We start from the raw sequence: 17,346 nt of genomic DNA, 5'->3' as shown, positions 1-17,346 counted from the left end.
ACAGTATTAAGGATAACAAAGTTTCCTTTAAATCGTCACTTCTTTACTTAGCTTAATGTATAAGGTAATGTACGTGAAATGAAGACAAATGTTGCAATCTCTACTACTACTTCTGTGGGGCAAATTCCAATCAACAGAGTTGGAGTGCAGTCTTTATAAGCATATGTGAGTGTCTTAGAATTAGAGATATTTATCAAAGGTAATTTTACACCTCAAACTCATTCATGGAATGTGTACCTCACAAATGTTAAACTTTATGACACTAGTCAAATACACAAAATTTCAAGATAATAAACTATAGAAAATAATTTCTTAAAACACAGAATCAAATATTTTCACTTAATATATTTGGTTTTAAAGTTGTAGTAGTGTCCGTCATTGTGTGTGTCTTATTTTACCTTGAATTGTTCAAGAATCTGCATTGCATTTGTAAACATGCTCTCTGCCCTGAAGAGATCAGTGTTGTTAAGATAATCTATAGGAAGGATACCCTGTAAAAATAACACTGGTTTAATATTAGCATTAATATTATTAGCATACTATTATTAGTATTAATAGCTTAGGCCATTCTTATAAAACAAAATAGACTTATAAAGGAAGCACTAAAGACAAGATAGATGAATAACTTACTGAAATAATTAAGCAGAATATCTTTTTAAAAATCGTAATTTAAAAATGTTCTATTAATTTTTCTACAAAGTAGATACAATAAGTTGTATAAAGCAAAGAGATGAAACAGGTTCAATAAAACCTGTTTTATTGAAAGACTACTATGTGCTAGGAAGTGAATGAAATGTTTTGCACACATGAAAAATCACTATGGTGGGCCACAACCAGTATACTTAAGGGGGAAAAAAAGGCCTAATAAGAAAATTGAGAGTATACCATGCACAGTAAGAGTAAAGACTGTTCTGTGAAACTTTTTTTTCAGTTATACACATACAGTCATAAGTATGACTATAAGGATCGTTTTCTCAGAGTTTGGAGTTAGATGACTTTTTTTTTTTTTTTTAAGATTTTATGTATTCACTTGACAGAGATCAAAATAGGCATAGAGAAAGAAGCAGGCTCCCCACTGAGCAGAAAGCCCGACACAGGGCTCGATCCCAGGACCCCGGGACCACGACCTGAGCCGAAGGCCCACTGAGCCATCCAGGCACCCCAACATAATATTTTTTAAAGTTTCATTTGAAGAGCTAATAAGAATGGCTGATTGGAATATATATTTTGGCTTTTCAGCATCCAGTTCCCATTCTTTACAGCATTACCATTCTATGTTTAGAAATCTTCCCCACTGTGGAATTTAAGAAACAAAACAGATGAAAACAGGGGAAGGGAAGGAAAACCAAAATAAGATTAAAAACAGAGAGAGAGACAAACCACAAGAGACTCAACTATAAAGGGTTCTGAAGGGGCATTGGAAGGGATGGTTTAAATGGGTGATGGGCATTAAGGAGGGCACTTGTGATGATCACTGGGTGTTACAGGTAAGTGATGAATCACTACATTCTACTCCTGAATCTACTACTACACCATATGTTAACTAACTTGAATTTAAATAAAATTCTTGGAAGGAAAAAAAAAATTCTCCCCCACTGGATATAATACAGTAGGTTTCTGATGGAGTCCCACCTTCCTTTACTGAAGGGTAGACAAATAAGGCCAGCCCACTCAAATGGTAAGCACTGGAATTTGACTCTTGGGAGTCAAGGAACAAAAGGTACAACAGGTGTAATACTCTTCTCCCCTAGTGATGGTGACCTGGCTGCAGCTGTTGGGTTCCTTCTTCCAAGTCTCTGGTGTTCTCTTAGTTCCTGTTCATTTCTAAGCCTGGTTTTTGAGCACCCCTTTGATTCAACAACCCAGCAATATCTTTTTAATAAATCCCTTTTAAATGGATTAAGTTTCTGCTGCTTGTAATAAAAATTACTTATATATTTTTATCAATTAAAACTGAAATATAAAGATAAATCTGTACACATCTTAGAAAATAAAATTTTTTTTAAAGATCTTATTTATTTATTTGACAGACAGAGATCACAAGTAGGCAGAGAAGCAGGCAGAGAGAGAAGAGGAAGCAGGCTCCCTACTGAGCAGAGATCCCAATGTGGGGCTCAATCCCAGGACCGTGGGATCATGACCTGAGCCGAAGGCAGAGGCTTTAACCCACTGAGCCACCCAGGTGCCCCAGAAAATAAAAAATTTTAAAGAAAAACTATTATACCAGTGCTCCATGTTGTAGGTTATATAATACACACACTTATGAGGTATTATTATATACTTAGAAAGAGAGGGAAATACAGTTTTAAATGTAACCAAAGATTATTCAGAAAGACACAAAAAAGTAAATTTTACTATACACTAACTTTTTTTTTCTGAGAGTTGATAAAAAAATTTTACTCCTTACCACTGAATTAAGGGGAAAGGGAACTCCAATAAGAGAAGCCATCAGTGGTGCAACATCAGCCTACAAACAGAAAAAGTTCAATTCTAAGTTTACAGACACTAATAAGAAAATTAAATAATTTAATGCAACTATATTTTGGACTATAATCATGATGTTCGTTATAATCTATTACCTTCAAACATTTAACATACAATAGATATCAACTCTAAAAATATTTGTTACAGCTGTATCAATGTATAAAAAAATAAGTTTGAAAGAGCCCCAAATGTAAAACATGCTAAAACAAAAGGTTACCTACCCTGAGAGCTAAGAACTTGACTACTTTATATAGTAGTTGTTCCGTATTATGAAAAGGATGCCTTAACTAGATAGAAAGTAAACAGCAGTAGTGGGCGCCAACTCCAGAAAAGTATATATCAACTAAAGAAAAAGTATACACCAGAAGGTTTGGCCAGCCACTGAAGTCCAGAAATGATAGAACCCCCAGCTTCCTGGAGAATTGTTTGTGCCCTTACCTCCACTTCCCCAACTCCCCAGCTCTGCTCAGCCCACTCCCAACTTCCTTTATGACCCTTCACCCCTCCCAAAGACCACTCCTTAGAGAACTAACATCCTCTGTTTTTCTAAATCTGATTAACTGTTTTTATATTAGTCCTTACCATTTTTCAGGCGGTAAAGTGCTTAGATGTCAGAATACCCAGTTCCAAATCCTTGCCTGCAATCTCTGAGACCTTGGGCAGGTTAACTTATCATTTATTTACTTATTTCCTTATCGTTTATTTATTTTAAAAAAACTGTCCCTTACAGAGTTATGGCATAATTAAATGAGATTAAATTTATAAAGTACCGGGCACATAATAATCATGCAATAAATGGTAACTACAAATGCTATTTGGTTATTTTAATTATTTGGCCTCTCAGCAGCCTTGGGTAGACCATTCCCTTCTCAGCTTCTGTAACACCACACTCCACTGAGTGTCTTCAATTTCACTGTGGCTCTTTTCCAGATACCATCTCTAGTTCTCCATTTAAAGTTGGAGTTTGGTCCCAGGTTCTCAACGCTTCTCACTCTTTACCATCTGGACTCTCTTTATGAAGTACCAACCCATAGAAAATTGGAAAACTCCAATGGCCTCTAATCACCTTCTCCCTTCCCCCCAGAGTCCACTATTGGCCTCTTCTAATCTCTTCTCCATGCTGCAGCCTGAGAAATCCTTTCCCAGAAAGATAGATTATATCACTCTCTAAGCTTCAAATACTTCAAGGTCTTCTCCAAGCTTCAGGATTAAGTCCATAGGCCCATAAGACCCTGCGGGGTCTAAGGCCTACCCAGACATCATACCACAGTCCCGGTTGTTCTATGCTGTGATCCTTTAATGTGCCATGTATCCTCTTACCAGAGCACTGTGTACATGATGCTGCCCCTGCCTGGAAAGGGAGAGGGAGTATCACATGGCTGATAACTCCTTCTTATTCTTCGGTTTCAGCTCAATCCTCAATGTCTCAAGAAGGCTTTGTTGACCGTACAGTCTACCAGATACATCCACTCTACACTCTCCTGGCTTCACAGTCCTCTTTTGTAGTACTTAGTTAGCATAGCTGTAATTTTACATTTATTTGTATAATAATTTGGTTACTCTCTGTTCTCACCCCAAACTGTAAGCTTCCCAGGGCAGGCATTTTGTCTGCTTTTACTCATCATTATATCCCTTATACATGTTTAAAGCTAATGTCTACACAATGTTTAAACACACTATAGACACATATCAATGTTGGTGGAAGGAATGAATAAAGAAATTCTCACCTAATGTAGATTTGAAGTAGGAGCATTCAGAGAGCAATAGCTGAATCTATATTTAGTTTTAAATTATAATCCAGTCTGGCTATAAGTAAAACATGTTTTACGATCTTCAAGATATTCCCTATTCCTCTGATGGTGATTTTTATTGCAAAATTAATTAAGTTGCTATTCTAATTTTATATATTTCCATTTATTTGGGTGATATGCAGCCATCCTGACAGAAAAGACCATTCTTAATATGCTGATAAAGAACAGGCTTTTGCAATCATAGGCCTGAAAATGAGATGCTGAACTTTGGTTTATCCACTATAAAAAGAAATGCTGGCTTCTGAGGTGACCTGGAGAAGGTAAAATATTCCTACCACCTTGGAGGCCATATACCAATAATGCCATGTCTTCTACAAATAGCGAAAATGGTTGTTTACAGAGCATATCTTCAACAATGAAAACTCCATGCTTCATATTTATACACAATGTTACCGGTCTAACTTGATTAGGTTGGCCATGTATTTTCCTGTAATCTAAGGTTTCTAGCTAAGTTATCTATATTTTGTCATCTTTTTTCCATTGCATTTGTAAGCACCCTGGGTAGAATTAAAATATGTGTTAATAAAAAAAGAAATGGCAACTCACATACTAGAAGGAAAAAACCCATAACAGCGTTTTATTATTTATTAGGTCTAGGCTTAAAGCAACTAAGCAAGGCAACCATGACAAGAAATCATAGAAATTGAACAGGCATGCAGATTTCAATTTACATAATAATTCTTTAATTAGCCAATGTTATTTGGAGGGAGCCTTCTTTCAGTTTTACTTGAAGATTTTTTATTTTGCCAGAAGAAAGATTAGTTGAGTTAAAATATTTGCACTAGAAGGATTTCCCTTGGTAATTGAAATGTTTGGAAAATTCCTTTATCATCATCATTATTAATACTGTTTTTCAGATTTTTTGGGGGGGTGTCTAAATTTTCTATAGGAGATAAAATTAAACTTGAAAGTGATTAAATTGAACTGAATACCTGATGGATATCTTGCCTTTTCCAGTTCTCTAATTTCCATTCTGAAACACAATTAGAAACAAGAGCTGGTGTTAAGACTTAAAAAAAAAAAATAATAGTTTCATTATTAAGAGAGATCAAGGCATAATGTCAAACTGAAGTACTGGGAAAATCTATTTTAAGCCAACTATGAATAAAAAGGGCACTTAAACAGGCAGAGCTGTATATTTTTAAAACTAGAATTTTAAAAAAATAGCTTTAAAATAAATATTTGGACGTGTTCTGTGATGATTTATTAAACTTTCAAAATGCTCATTTGCAGACAACTGTTTCAAAACATCAAAAGTCAAGGAAGGGAAGATGGAAGTAAACCGCACACTGATAACAGCTGCCAGCGTGACTACAACTAATGATAGTCCTGCTCCAGGGAGTAATTAACACCATCGATAGTCTGTTAGTCAACCCAAGCCTTTCTTTGTTCTCAAATGGCAGTTGCTTGCAAAATACTTAAAACTGTAGCTGTGATGTTCCTATTGTCACTAATCCAAATGTTAAAATACTATAGTGAGTTATTATTAAAATTACCTTCAGAGATATCTCATTTCCCTATTTTCCTACGTATAAATTCAGAAATTTCATTAGTCATCAAAACAAATGATGAGAGACCATGTCTTGATTTAATGATTTTAAGATATATTACCAAAAGTGTTCTAAAACATTTTTTATATAACTTGAAAAGTAATCTTTTAAAGTTAAACTTTGGTTTTATTTTAAATTGTTATATTTATAAAAACAATAAAGATAAATGTCTATACCTTTCAAAAATGCATCATCAAATTTCTGCACTGATACTTTTTGGGGATACTTGATTCCAGCTCCCCAAGTGACAAATGGAGTTAAAGTCTCTGAAGGATGACCAGCGCCATGGAAACCTACAAATAAGACTCCAAGAGTAAGAAGACAAGCAAGAACTAACTTACAACTAAATATTTTTTTAAATACTTAATTTTAAAGAGTTAATCCATATGATTCTACTTCTAGCCACTACACTCCCAAATGCTTACAACTCTTCATTAGTTAGTTTTAAAATATTCCCAAAGCAAGTCAGAGCATCCACAACAAACAGGCAAAAAAAAAAAAAAAAAACAACCAACAAAAAGAGTATCTGTTGGTTGGTTGATAGCAGAAGAAGAATATTCATGATAAGACTTGGAGGAGATGCCACTAGAGCAGCTCTGTGTAGGGCGAGCAGTCAGTCAAGGCCAGATCTGTTCTGGAGAGGATGGCAAAACCTCTTTGATGAGATTATTCCAGGCCATTCTGTTTGGTGTAAGCCAAACGGCCATTATAGAGTGGTACCAGCTTGCTAGAATCCTGTACTGTGATTTGGGGACCCATACCTCATCTTGCCTTATTGTGTTCTCTGTGCACACACTGTGTTTGCCTTGGGAATCTCACAGGGACAAGCTCATCTAGGGGAGACTTTCAGTAGCCCGAGAGTCCCTGGTGATACTACTTTAACCTCACCCTGTTTGCCGTCACTTACAGTTAACTCTAGTAAGATAAATGATAGGATAGATACTTTTTGTTTTCTTCTCCACACTGTCCTCTAATTTCTCATTTAAATGAGAATATATTCCTTTTGTAGCTAAAAGAAAGATTCCTTACATAAGACCAGTTTTTTTACATTAATATATTAAGCAGACAACTGTGTGCTAGACACTTTGCATATTCTAAGACATCTAATCTTTTTCAACATTACAAGATACCTGCAAGCTATATTTACCACTACTTTAATCATAAAGTACATGTTGTTTAAAGACAGACTAACCCCAGTCTGTCATCCCATGGTCAGAGGTAAAGATAAATGCTGTTTTCCCATCATTTCCATAAAAATGTTCGAGCATGGACACAATTTCTTTTATTCCATCATCAACTACTTTAATGTTGTCCTTATACTCCCTGTTTAAAAAGAAAAAGAAGAACAAATTAAATTACAATAATTTGGAAAACTCAAATTTCATCAACATCAACTAATTACACCTAAAGTTGGTAACTCCTAAGATATTTAATTTTTTAAAAATTTTTTATTTAAATTCATCAATTAGTCAACATAGAGTACATCACTCCCAAAACACTTTTTTTAAAACTTTATTCATTTATTTGTAAGAGAACGAGAGGGAGAGAGCGAGCGTGCACACAAGCAGGAGGAGCAACAGACAGAGGGAGAAGTAGACTCCTGCCTGAGCAGGGAGCCCAATGTGGGACTCGATCCCAGGATCCTGGGATCATGACCTGAGCTGAAGGCAGACATTTAACTGACTGAGCCACTGGGAGTCCCTCCTAAAATACTCTTAGACTTCATCATTAGTAGTTTAAAATCAGAGCTCTTAAGATTGTTAAAAATACTATTCTCTCTTTTTTTTTTTTTGAAGATTTTATTTATTTGACAGAGATCACAAGTTAGCAGAGAGGCAGGCAGAGAGAGAGGAGGAAGCAGGCTCTCTGCCAAACAGAGCCCGATGCAGGACTCAATCCCAGGACCCTGAGATCATGACCTGAGCTGAAGGCAGAGGCTTAATCCACTGAGCCACCCAGGCACCCCTATTCTCTCCTTTTAAAGAAGCAAAAGAATATGAAATAGACTTCAGAAATACTTTAAAAGAATACCCCCCTATACTAGCAAATATATTTTAATGAATACTTCTTACATCTCAAATGTATCATGACTTACAAGTTCATGTCTCTTATAATGCAATCTATATTGTTCTTGTTGTATTAATAGGTAAGTATCACTGTTTCAAGTATAAAATGTTTCCGTCCCTTAGAGTGTTTGTGACATAGACGTTAACATAACATGGTAAATAAACTATATTTAAGCACTCCATTCAGTTGAACAGGCTGCTTTGGTATGAACTCTATCACTTACGACAGTCCATCATGTTGAAGAAGGGGAGCATGAGGTATTCATTCCTGGCAGCTAGTCAATAGGCTTTAGAGTTATAGTTAGATTTAGCTAAACCAAATTCTAAGTAGAGAATAGAAGTATAACATGGATTCTTCCTCTTATGGTCTGCAAAACTGAGAAAAATATTTGTTGTTCTATACCGGAGTGCTACTGAAATATAGTACACAAAACTTTATACATTTTCTAGATACAATACTGATTAAATGGAACACACAAAGAATAGCTAATTACATCTTTTCAGGATATAAATATTAACACCATATAAATGCTTTCTCCCCCTCAGGTTTTCCTTAAATATTTCTAAAACATATAGTTTTTCTCCTGTCTTGATAAATCAAGAATATGGAATATAAGTAACGTGATAACTACAAAATATTGTAATACTTTTTTAAAAATTTATTTATTTATTTATTTGACCCAGAGAGAGAGAGAGAGAGCATATGCAGGGGAGCAGCAGGCAGAGAAAGAGGGAGAAGAAGTAGGCTCCCCACTGAGCAGGAACCCCGATGTGGGGCTGATCCCAGAACCCCAGGATCATGACCTGAGCCAAAGGCAGATAGATGCCTAACCAACTGAGCCACCTAGGTGCACCCCCAAATTATAGTACTTTAAAAGTTTAAACAGAATAGCTAAGTCCCTCAAAAACACAAAATTAAACACAGCATTAAAATTACCTCGATGTTGGCCGATGAGCATGTCCATTTGTATCTATTCCTAACAAATGTAAGAAAAAGACTATTTTTTCTTCATTTACTTTAGAAAACAAAGATTGGTTGTTTCTGGCAGCATGAAAGAATTCCTATAGGTAACAAATGAGTTTAAGAAATTTAGTTCATTTGTTTTATTTAAAAAATAATTCTGATAAAAACATTTAATTACATTTATATATAACAATAAAATTAAACTATCTTATTTTGTTTAAATTTGTCCTCAGGACCTACCAATACAAAGTTCTTATTGTCGGTTCAGACAGCAACATCTGAATAAGGAGTGAGCTATTTTCTGGGCTAGAAGCGGGCCAAGGAAAGGTTATAGAAGGGGGATCTTGATTTCATAAGCACCAAATAAAATACAGCAGGTTGAAGAAATATTTTGACAAGAGCCAAGCAAAACAGTACTAGAGACAACATTTTAGGAACATTTTATCATTTTTAAATGTTTTCAGAGCTGGACTACTTCTTGCTATCCTGTCTAGACTACCACCATAGTCCAACGAGTCCAACCATAACTGCTCACTCGGGACACTGTGATTAGCTTCCGAACACTCTCCGCCTCCCAAGACTAGAATTTGTTCTTCACACTGTATGACAGAAAAATGCCCGAACTTAATAAAATATGGGTCAAAAATTACTATATTAATTTCATAATGACAAGCTGGAATCAAAACATCCTAAGACAGAGGATTAAATTGCTACTTACATACACATGAACATGTAAACAAGTACCTGGGGGAATACTTTCAAATTATTTTAGATAAGTCAACAGGCTAGGCCAAGATACATAATTATTGTTCATATAAATGTCTCTAACCATATAGTAGATAGTAACTTTAACAAGAGCTATTTAATTGTCCAATACAAGTCTGAAGTACTTCTTGAAATAACTTCATTATTACAAATATTAAAAAATACAAATGGTGCCATTAGAGAAGCCTGCTATTCAAAAATAGAAGTAAATTAAAAAACCCAATATGTAACCTGCTACCACCCTCCTTAAATGCATAAAACCAAGCCCTAGTTTTCATATACATTCTACTTAGCCCCTAAGTTTTTTGTTTTGTTTTGTTTTAAAGATTTTATTTATTTATTTTCAGAGAGAGAGAGAGAGAGCACAGGCAGACAGAATGGCAGGCAGGGGCAGAGGGAGAAGCAGGCTCCCTGCCAAGCAAGGAGCCCCGATGTGGGACTTGATCCCAAGACGCTGGGATCATGACCTGAGCCAAAGGCAGTCGCTTAACTGACTGAGGCACCCAGGTGTCCCCCCTAAGAAGTCTTCAATCAAGATAGAAGTGGCAAGTTCTTCAAAAGAAAGGAGTTAAATTCTAATGATATAATTGAAAGCTGACAAAAGCCTCCCCAAACCTAGCAACTTAAGTTAGAATTTGTTCCACGACTGGTAAAAAAAAAAAAATATTTCAGGGTGTAAGAAGTGCTGTTCATTCATATATGGACACAAGACTTGGGAAGCTATGAAATACTAATCTTGTAGAGCTCAACTAGTTAGATTCCTATTGGCTTTTTAAAAGTTAGTCTTTTGGACACAAGAGGTGAAAAATACCTGAAGCTACTTTCCCTTCTGTATTAAGTTGGCTAGTGAGCATCAGTCCCCACTTTCCCTCATCACCTTGGAAAGGCACTCATTCATTTCTACACTCAACAAATATTTGTTATGCATCAAGGGAGACTACTAGATGACTCTCCCAACCTGCACTCTCTTTTTCTGAGTAAAAACCTGTGATTTCACGAGACGTGCCAATGCTCAACCTTATAACTTACCTATCTCCCATCCTCTCATACAGCTAGATGTGCCTTAGTGGTTGTGGCCAACGAGATATAAATCAACTATTTCAGTCAAAAGACTATGAAGACCTAAGGCTCTTCATAAAAGTTAGTAGGAAAGAAGGTCTTCTGATTCCTTGCACGTTGTCCTAAAACACTGAAATAATGGCATCTCTTGAAGATAAAACTCAAGCTCAGAGGACAGAGGAGAAATTCAAGAGACCTGTCTTAATGACACTGTGGAACCATTACAATAGTCATGTACTGCAACAATCTTGGGCTGCCTACTTTGGGCATTATCTTTACTGAGATAAAAGTAAACTTTTAAGCCGAATTTTTTTCCTTATTACACAGAACTTAACCTAATCTAAGCTAATACTTTTATCTCTGTACTAGACAATGCCTTGACAAGAACTGAGTTAACAGCACGCCTGGGGGGCTCAGTGGGTTAAGCCTCTGCCTTCGGCTCAAGTCACGATCTCAGGGTCTTGGAATCCAGCCTGGCATCGGGCTCTCTGCTCAGTGGGGAGTCTGCTTCCCCACCCCCTCTGCCTGCCTCTCTGCCTACTTGTGATCTCTGTCAAATAAATAAATAAAATCTTTGGGGGAAAAAAAAAGAACTGAATTAACAATGAGGAAAAGTCAGTATCTCTACCAACAAGATGTATATAGAACTGGAAATTGGCCCAATGCTGCGGCATAATAAAGTAGTTAAGATAGAGGTATCAAGGGAATACAGAAGAGGGTTATCTAAGTCTAGCGGGAAGCAAAGTGAAGCAAAAGGAAGTCACAGAAGGCATAATAAAGAGCGTTTTCTTTTTTTCATTTATTTTTAAAGATTTTTCTTTATTTATTTGAGACCGAGTGTGTGAGTGAGAGAGTACAAGCCAAAGGGGAGAGACAGAGCGAGCAGCAGACTCCCTGCAGAGGGGCTCCACCCCAGGACCCCGGGATCATGAACCAAGCCAAGGCAGATGCTTACGTGACTGGGTCATGCAGGCGCCCCTGCACAGAGTTTTAAAAAGCAAATAGATTCAACACCAATGAAGCTTAAGGACATGACCCTAAGTGAAATAAGCCACTCACAAAGGGAAAACACAGCTTGGTTGCATTTGTATGAGCTATCTAGATACAAAACATAGATATATAGGTACAACTGCAAAGAAACAAAGTAGAATAGTAGTTGCCAGAGGCTGGGGTGGGGTGGGGAATGGGGATTTGTTTACTGACCACAGACTTTCAGTCTTGCAAGATGAAAAAGTTCTGGAGATTGGATGTACAGTGATGTGAATATACTTAACACTATTGAACCTGTCTGCTTAAAAATGGCTAAAATGGCAAATTTTATGTGATAGGTATTTTACCACATTAAAAGAAAAAAAAAGAGTAGACATTTACATGGATTTGTTTTGCTTGGATCAAGCATGAGTCTCTGGCCCAGGCATAAGCCCAGGTAAGACCCCTGACTCCCTGTCTAGCCTCCCCTCAGATCTTGCTCCCAGTGAGTACACCTTCCAACTTAACTTCCTTCAGTTACTCAAATCTATTATGCTGGCTCGTCCTTCAGTGCCCAAGATTTACATATATTGCTGTTTCACTTGAAATATTCTTTTTTCATGGTCAATTCAGGTCCATCCAACTTTGTCTCCTATACTTCTGAGACCACCTCAAAACTCTCAGAAAAGCCTTCTCCTAACTGTCTAGAAAACAATTTTCTTAAGGTATATTCTTAGTCCCTGTATTTTTGCTTCATACCATTTCTCACTGCTGATGATTTTGTGTTACTGTTATTACTATACATATAAAACATATTTTATGAAGTCATGGGCAAATCATTTTTTCCGATGACTAGCAGTATTGAGATAAAGAAAGGAAAGAAGACATAAAATCAGACCAGCCATAAGCTGTATCTGCCCATACACAAGGAATCAAATCCATGAACCTGGAGCATTTTAAGCTGTGTATATGAAATTGCAGCCAAATATCTTTCAGGGATGCTAACATAAGTAGATGATATTAAGAAGCGATAATTAGCAAAGTAAAATTTGTCAACTGTTTTCTTTTTTTAAAAAAATATTTTATTTATTTGACAGAGAAAGAGAGAGAGAGAGAGATCACAAGTAGGCAGAGACGCAGGCAGAGAGAGAGAGGAAGAAGCAGAGCAGAGAGACCAATGCCCACTGGATCCCAGGACCCTGGGATCATGACCCAAGCCAAAGGCAGAGGCTCAACCCACTGAGCCACCCAAGCGCCCCTGTCAATTATTTTCTTAAAGAGATTTTATTTAACTTCAAGTGTTCCCTGTTGACAAAAGTATAGGTTAAATGAAAAAAGAAATATTTCAGGAAGAAAGATCTTGATGAAGGAAATAGGGTTTATCAAAGAATGTATTGAACACTTAATTCCTGCTAAGTAAGTACAAAGAAAAATGCAGACATACACTGAGGAATATATTTACAAACTAACTAACAAAAATGACTCTATCATGGAGAAGTCCACAATGTCAGTTCCAAAGACACTACTGGTAAAAAGAATAACCATTAAGGTCAATCAATGAATGTTCCTTACAACAGACAACTTGTAAGTTGTAATATGTAAATGAGAAACAATGGACAGGAAGAAAGGAAGCCATTATCCACAAGTGAGATTTTCAAACAATTTTTCAAAATGTTAATTCTATTGGATTCCTGGTGAAAATTGTGGTAATTGTTGCTATCAAATAGTCCAAACAATTTATTTCTTAGAGAAACTATTTTTGTGATGACTAATTTGCTAATTTGTTTTTATCTTTCTCTAAAGTATAATTTTTTAAAAATCCTGTTTTCAGTGCATTACATTTGATTAGCATTTTCAAAAGCAGTTTTTATACATCTTACATGATCTTACCACTATAAAAGACTATTGTATGGTCAAAGAATGATCAAGGTTTACCTAGGATTATTCAGCAAATAGGAATGAAATACAAGTTGCCTGAATTCCAATCTATGGAGCGCATTTAATTGTCAGAAACATGGAGTTTAAAAAAGTTATTTTTTCAAATTATTTTTTAAAAACTTCCATTAACTGTTTATTGTAGAATGTGTAATTTCTTAGAATCTAGTCTTTTTAAAATAGTATGCTACAAATATAGAACTTTCATATTTAAGCAAGTAGGAAAAAATTAAGATGTATTTACAACAAATCAGTGTCTAGTACTTTGGGTACAAATACATGAGCTGGAGATGATCAACTCAATAGCACTCACCTTCACATGATCAAAAACCCAAGTATCTAGTTTTGTTACATCATGGGCACCAAAATCCTCACTCTCAGCATCATAGCTATATGTATAAATATGGTCTCCACCAACACCTGAAAGGGAAATATTGGGAAAATTTTTTTAACAATTATAACAAAATTATAATGGGGAAGAGAAAACAGGAATAATGAACATTTTATTTCATGTGCCATGGACCATGACTTATACTTTTTTTTTTTTTTAAGATTTTATTTATATTTGACAGAGAGAGATCACAAGTAGGCCGAGAGGCAGGCAGCCGGGGGGTTGGGGAGAGCAGACTCCCCGATGAGCAGAGAGCCCAATGCGGGGCTCGATTCCAGGACCCTGAGATCACAACCTGAGCCGAAGGCAGAGGCTTAACCCAGTGAGTCACCCAGGCGCCCCCATGACTTGTACTTTCACATGCTGTTGTTTTTTGTTCTCACAGTAACACTCTTAATTTTAAAGATACACTACAAATAAGTTAATTAATTTAGTCAAAGTCACAGTGCTAATACACAACACCACAAAAATAAATACCAAAGTCTGTCTCCCTGTACAGATTAAACTCTTCACAAATTTGTCTGTCTTGGAACACTACAACCTAAAATAGATGAAGTCATTTGGTACTTTGTAAAGCAAGAAGAAAATTCAAAAATTTCCCTTATCTTATTCATAAAATGTGTATTTTTCTCAATATAAGGGAATAAATATTATCCATTGTTAAATTCTTTGAAGGGGTCAACAAATATATTAATCTTACACACTTAGAAGATTTAATTAAGAATCTAATCAACTTGGTGAATTCCTGAGATAGACTCTTACAGGTCACGAGGAAGAGATAGAATAAAGTAATAACGATCTCTTATAATAGCAATAGCAGTTCCAATGACACAACCACCACTCAGTCATTCCACTTTCCACATCCTAAGTACAGTTCTGAGTGAGTTTGTTGGTTACCCTAAACGGAACATTCCTATAGGATTGTTTCTGATTCAGGTGTTAGTCTTACATCTTATCAGCTACAGTCAGAAGCAAGAAGGTAAGCTTGATGAATCACAGCAACTTAATCCACCCTCACCACCACCAGTCCCCGCAAAAGCTTTCTTTTCCAAAGAAAGGAGTGTGTGTGTGTGTGTGTGTTTATGTGTGTGTATGACAAATAGTTTGAGGTTTGTTTGTTTGTTTTTAAAGATTTTATTTATTTATTTGACAGTGCTCACAAGTAGGCAGAGAAGCAGGCAGAGAGAAAGGAGGAAGCAGGCTCCCCACGGAGCAGAGCACCTGATGTGGGGCTTGATCTCAGGACCCTGGGATCATGACCTTAGCCAAAGGCAGAGGCTTAACCCACTGAGCCACACAGGCGCCCCTAGTTTAAGGTTTTTTACCATGACCTATACAATTATGTTCTATGAATATCATATGTAAAATTCTGAATATATATTTTGCTTTCAGGACATACAATAATATTCAATAATGCCAATTATTAGGACCTATGGCTAAGTATAATGTTACAAAACCTTTTTATCAAGTGAAATGACCAGTCATTCTACTCTCACTAAAAAGCATTTAATGACACAAACTTCAAGTGGAATCTGATAATTTCAGGAAAATAATATTAATGAATTTTGTAATCAGTGCACAGAAACAAACAGAACAAATCCAATGGCATTATCTTGAATATATGAAAATAGGAATTATAAGTTATAGCATTTAAATCTTTGTGAATATCTACAAACTTCATAAATCATCAAAGTAAAATGAACCAGACTTCAAAACCATCATCATAATGAAAAATTACATGATAAGCACACAGCTAAATATTTCACAGGAATTACCCAATTTGCCTAAAAACAAACCTATGAGATAGATATTATTATTATCATCACATTTTACAAAAGGCAAACTGAAGTTCAGAGATATCAGCTAACTTGTCCAGGATTATAAGTGGTTAAATGTGAGAGCCATATACCACTTCATTGAATTTAAGATACCAACAACTATATGATGTGCCAATATTTCAAGTACAACTAAAAGAAAAAATCAAACGGACATGTCTATCCATTGTAATATATGTTCCTATGTCAGAGATGTTAAATATGTAAAAACAAGTATCTCAAAAATCAGTAAAATAGAGTAGGCAATACACAAAAATTACCATACTGGTTCATTACATTACCATCTAAGAAAATATAATCAATGACTCTTACCTTTGGCAAACATAGTCAAGATATCTGGGCTTCCCCAGCTCCATGTGTACTTGCTTTCATTAATAAGAGAATCAAATCCTACAGGATTTTCCTTCCATCCTTCAGGTCATTGAAAAAAAAAAAAAAGCAAATAGTAACAACAGTAACATATATATGGTGAAGTATTACTATAGCCCCTAAAGAAGTATTCTTCAAATAGTAATAATGAGAATTACAGAACAAATGCAAAACTAGTAAGAGATTTTATGTTATATGTATTATACCTTTTTTTAAAAGGCTTACAATAGATAGTTTACTTCTTACTAAACCAAAGAATCGCTTTTGAACTTTTGAGAGTTAACATTGAGGAAAACCATGGATCCATCCAGATTGTTTCAGTAGCACAGAATGATAAAAAACCAAAGCTTAATTCTTGAATCAACACCAGCATGTGTTTATGTTACTCATAAACTCAAGCGAGCTAAAATACTTGCCAAAAGTATGCCAAAACACACTTCACTTTGTGTCATAATTCAGTGTTAAAGAAGCAGTATATATGCAATATGTTTATCGTATAATAAAGTTGTCCACATAGATAATACCTTTGGCAACTGCACTGACATCTTCATAAAACCCAGCTATCAGGGCTACGTGACCTGGCCGAGACTCAGTTGGCACGCGTGTATGAGATATGCCCCAGCTGCCTTCATGCATTATGATATTCCTAAAAGATATTATAGATCAATAGCACAGACTTTGATTAAATCCTATTAGAGTGTTAGAAAAACAAGATTATTACAGAAGGAATCAAAAACAAACAGTGAGTCACAATTTAACAAGGTGAGGAATCTTTCTGATCCCAGCTGAGCCCAGTCCCAGCCCTCCAACTAGCTGGATTCAGCAGCATAAATGAGCTTAGGTGAGACAAAGAACCATCTGGCCACAACACTGAACTATGAGTCAAAACACACGATTTTTGTACGAAGCCACAAAGTATTCAGATAGTTTGTTACATGAGAAACAACTGACATACACAATATTGTTCTATAAATGTCAAATTTTACCGGGTGTGATGGGTATTGCAGTCCTCTAGGAGAAAAGTCCTTGTTTTTACGTGACACATGCTTAAGTGTTCAGTGGTCAAGTGTCATGAGACCTTTCTTTCAAATTAGTCAGAAAAAGAATAATTAAAAATTTAAGCATGTGTGTGTAAGTGTGCATGTGTA

General features: G+C 35.8%; 1 protein-coding gene across 9 annotated transcripts in view; it reads right to left on the bottom strand.

The window, feature by feature from the left end:
• PIGN (phosphatidylinositol glycan anchor biosynthesis class N) overlaps nt 1-17,346 on the bottom strand; it is a 103,293-nt gene that overhangs the window by 66,647 nt on the left and 19,300 nt on the right. For all 9 annotated transcript variants that reach the window (XR_014302872.1, XM_082699381.1, XM_082699378.1 and 6 more), the window contains 9 exons: nt 16,723-16,844; nt 16,142-16,240; nt 13,917-14,023; nt 8,849-8,973; nt 7,038-7,168; nt 6,022-6,138; nt 5,228-5,268; nt 2,408-2,467; nt 399-491 (listed from right to left, as the gene is read on the bottom strand). Coding sequence is in view for 8 of the 9 variants with exons in the window: in XM_082699381.1 (XP_082555507.1) it covers nt 399-491; nt 2,408-2,467; nt 5,228-5,268; nt 6,022-6,138; nt 7,038-7,168; nt 8,849-8,973; nt 13,917-14,023; nt 16,142-16,240; nt 16,723-16,844 (895 nt within the window). In the remaining variant the exon portion in view is untranslated. The remainder of the gene's footprint in view (nt 1-398; nt 492-2,407; nt 2,468-5,227; nt 5,269-6,021; nt 6,139-7,037; nt 7,169-8,848; nt 8,974-13,916; nt 14,024-16,141; nt 16,241-16,722; nt 16,845-17,346) is intronic.

The sequence above is a fragment of the Mustela nivalis genome (assembly GCF_964662115.1).
Source record: "Mustela nivalis genome assembly, chromosome: 14".
NCBI lineage: Eukaryota > Metazoa > Chordata > Mammalia > Carnivora > Mustelidae > Mustela > Mustela nivalis.
Note: the sequence above shows the minus strand (reverse complement) of the source record. Positions and strands in the feature narration are given on the sequence as shown.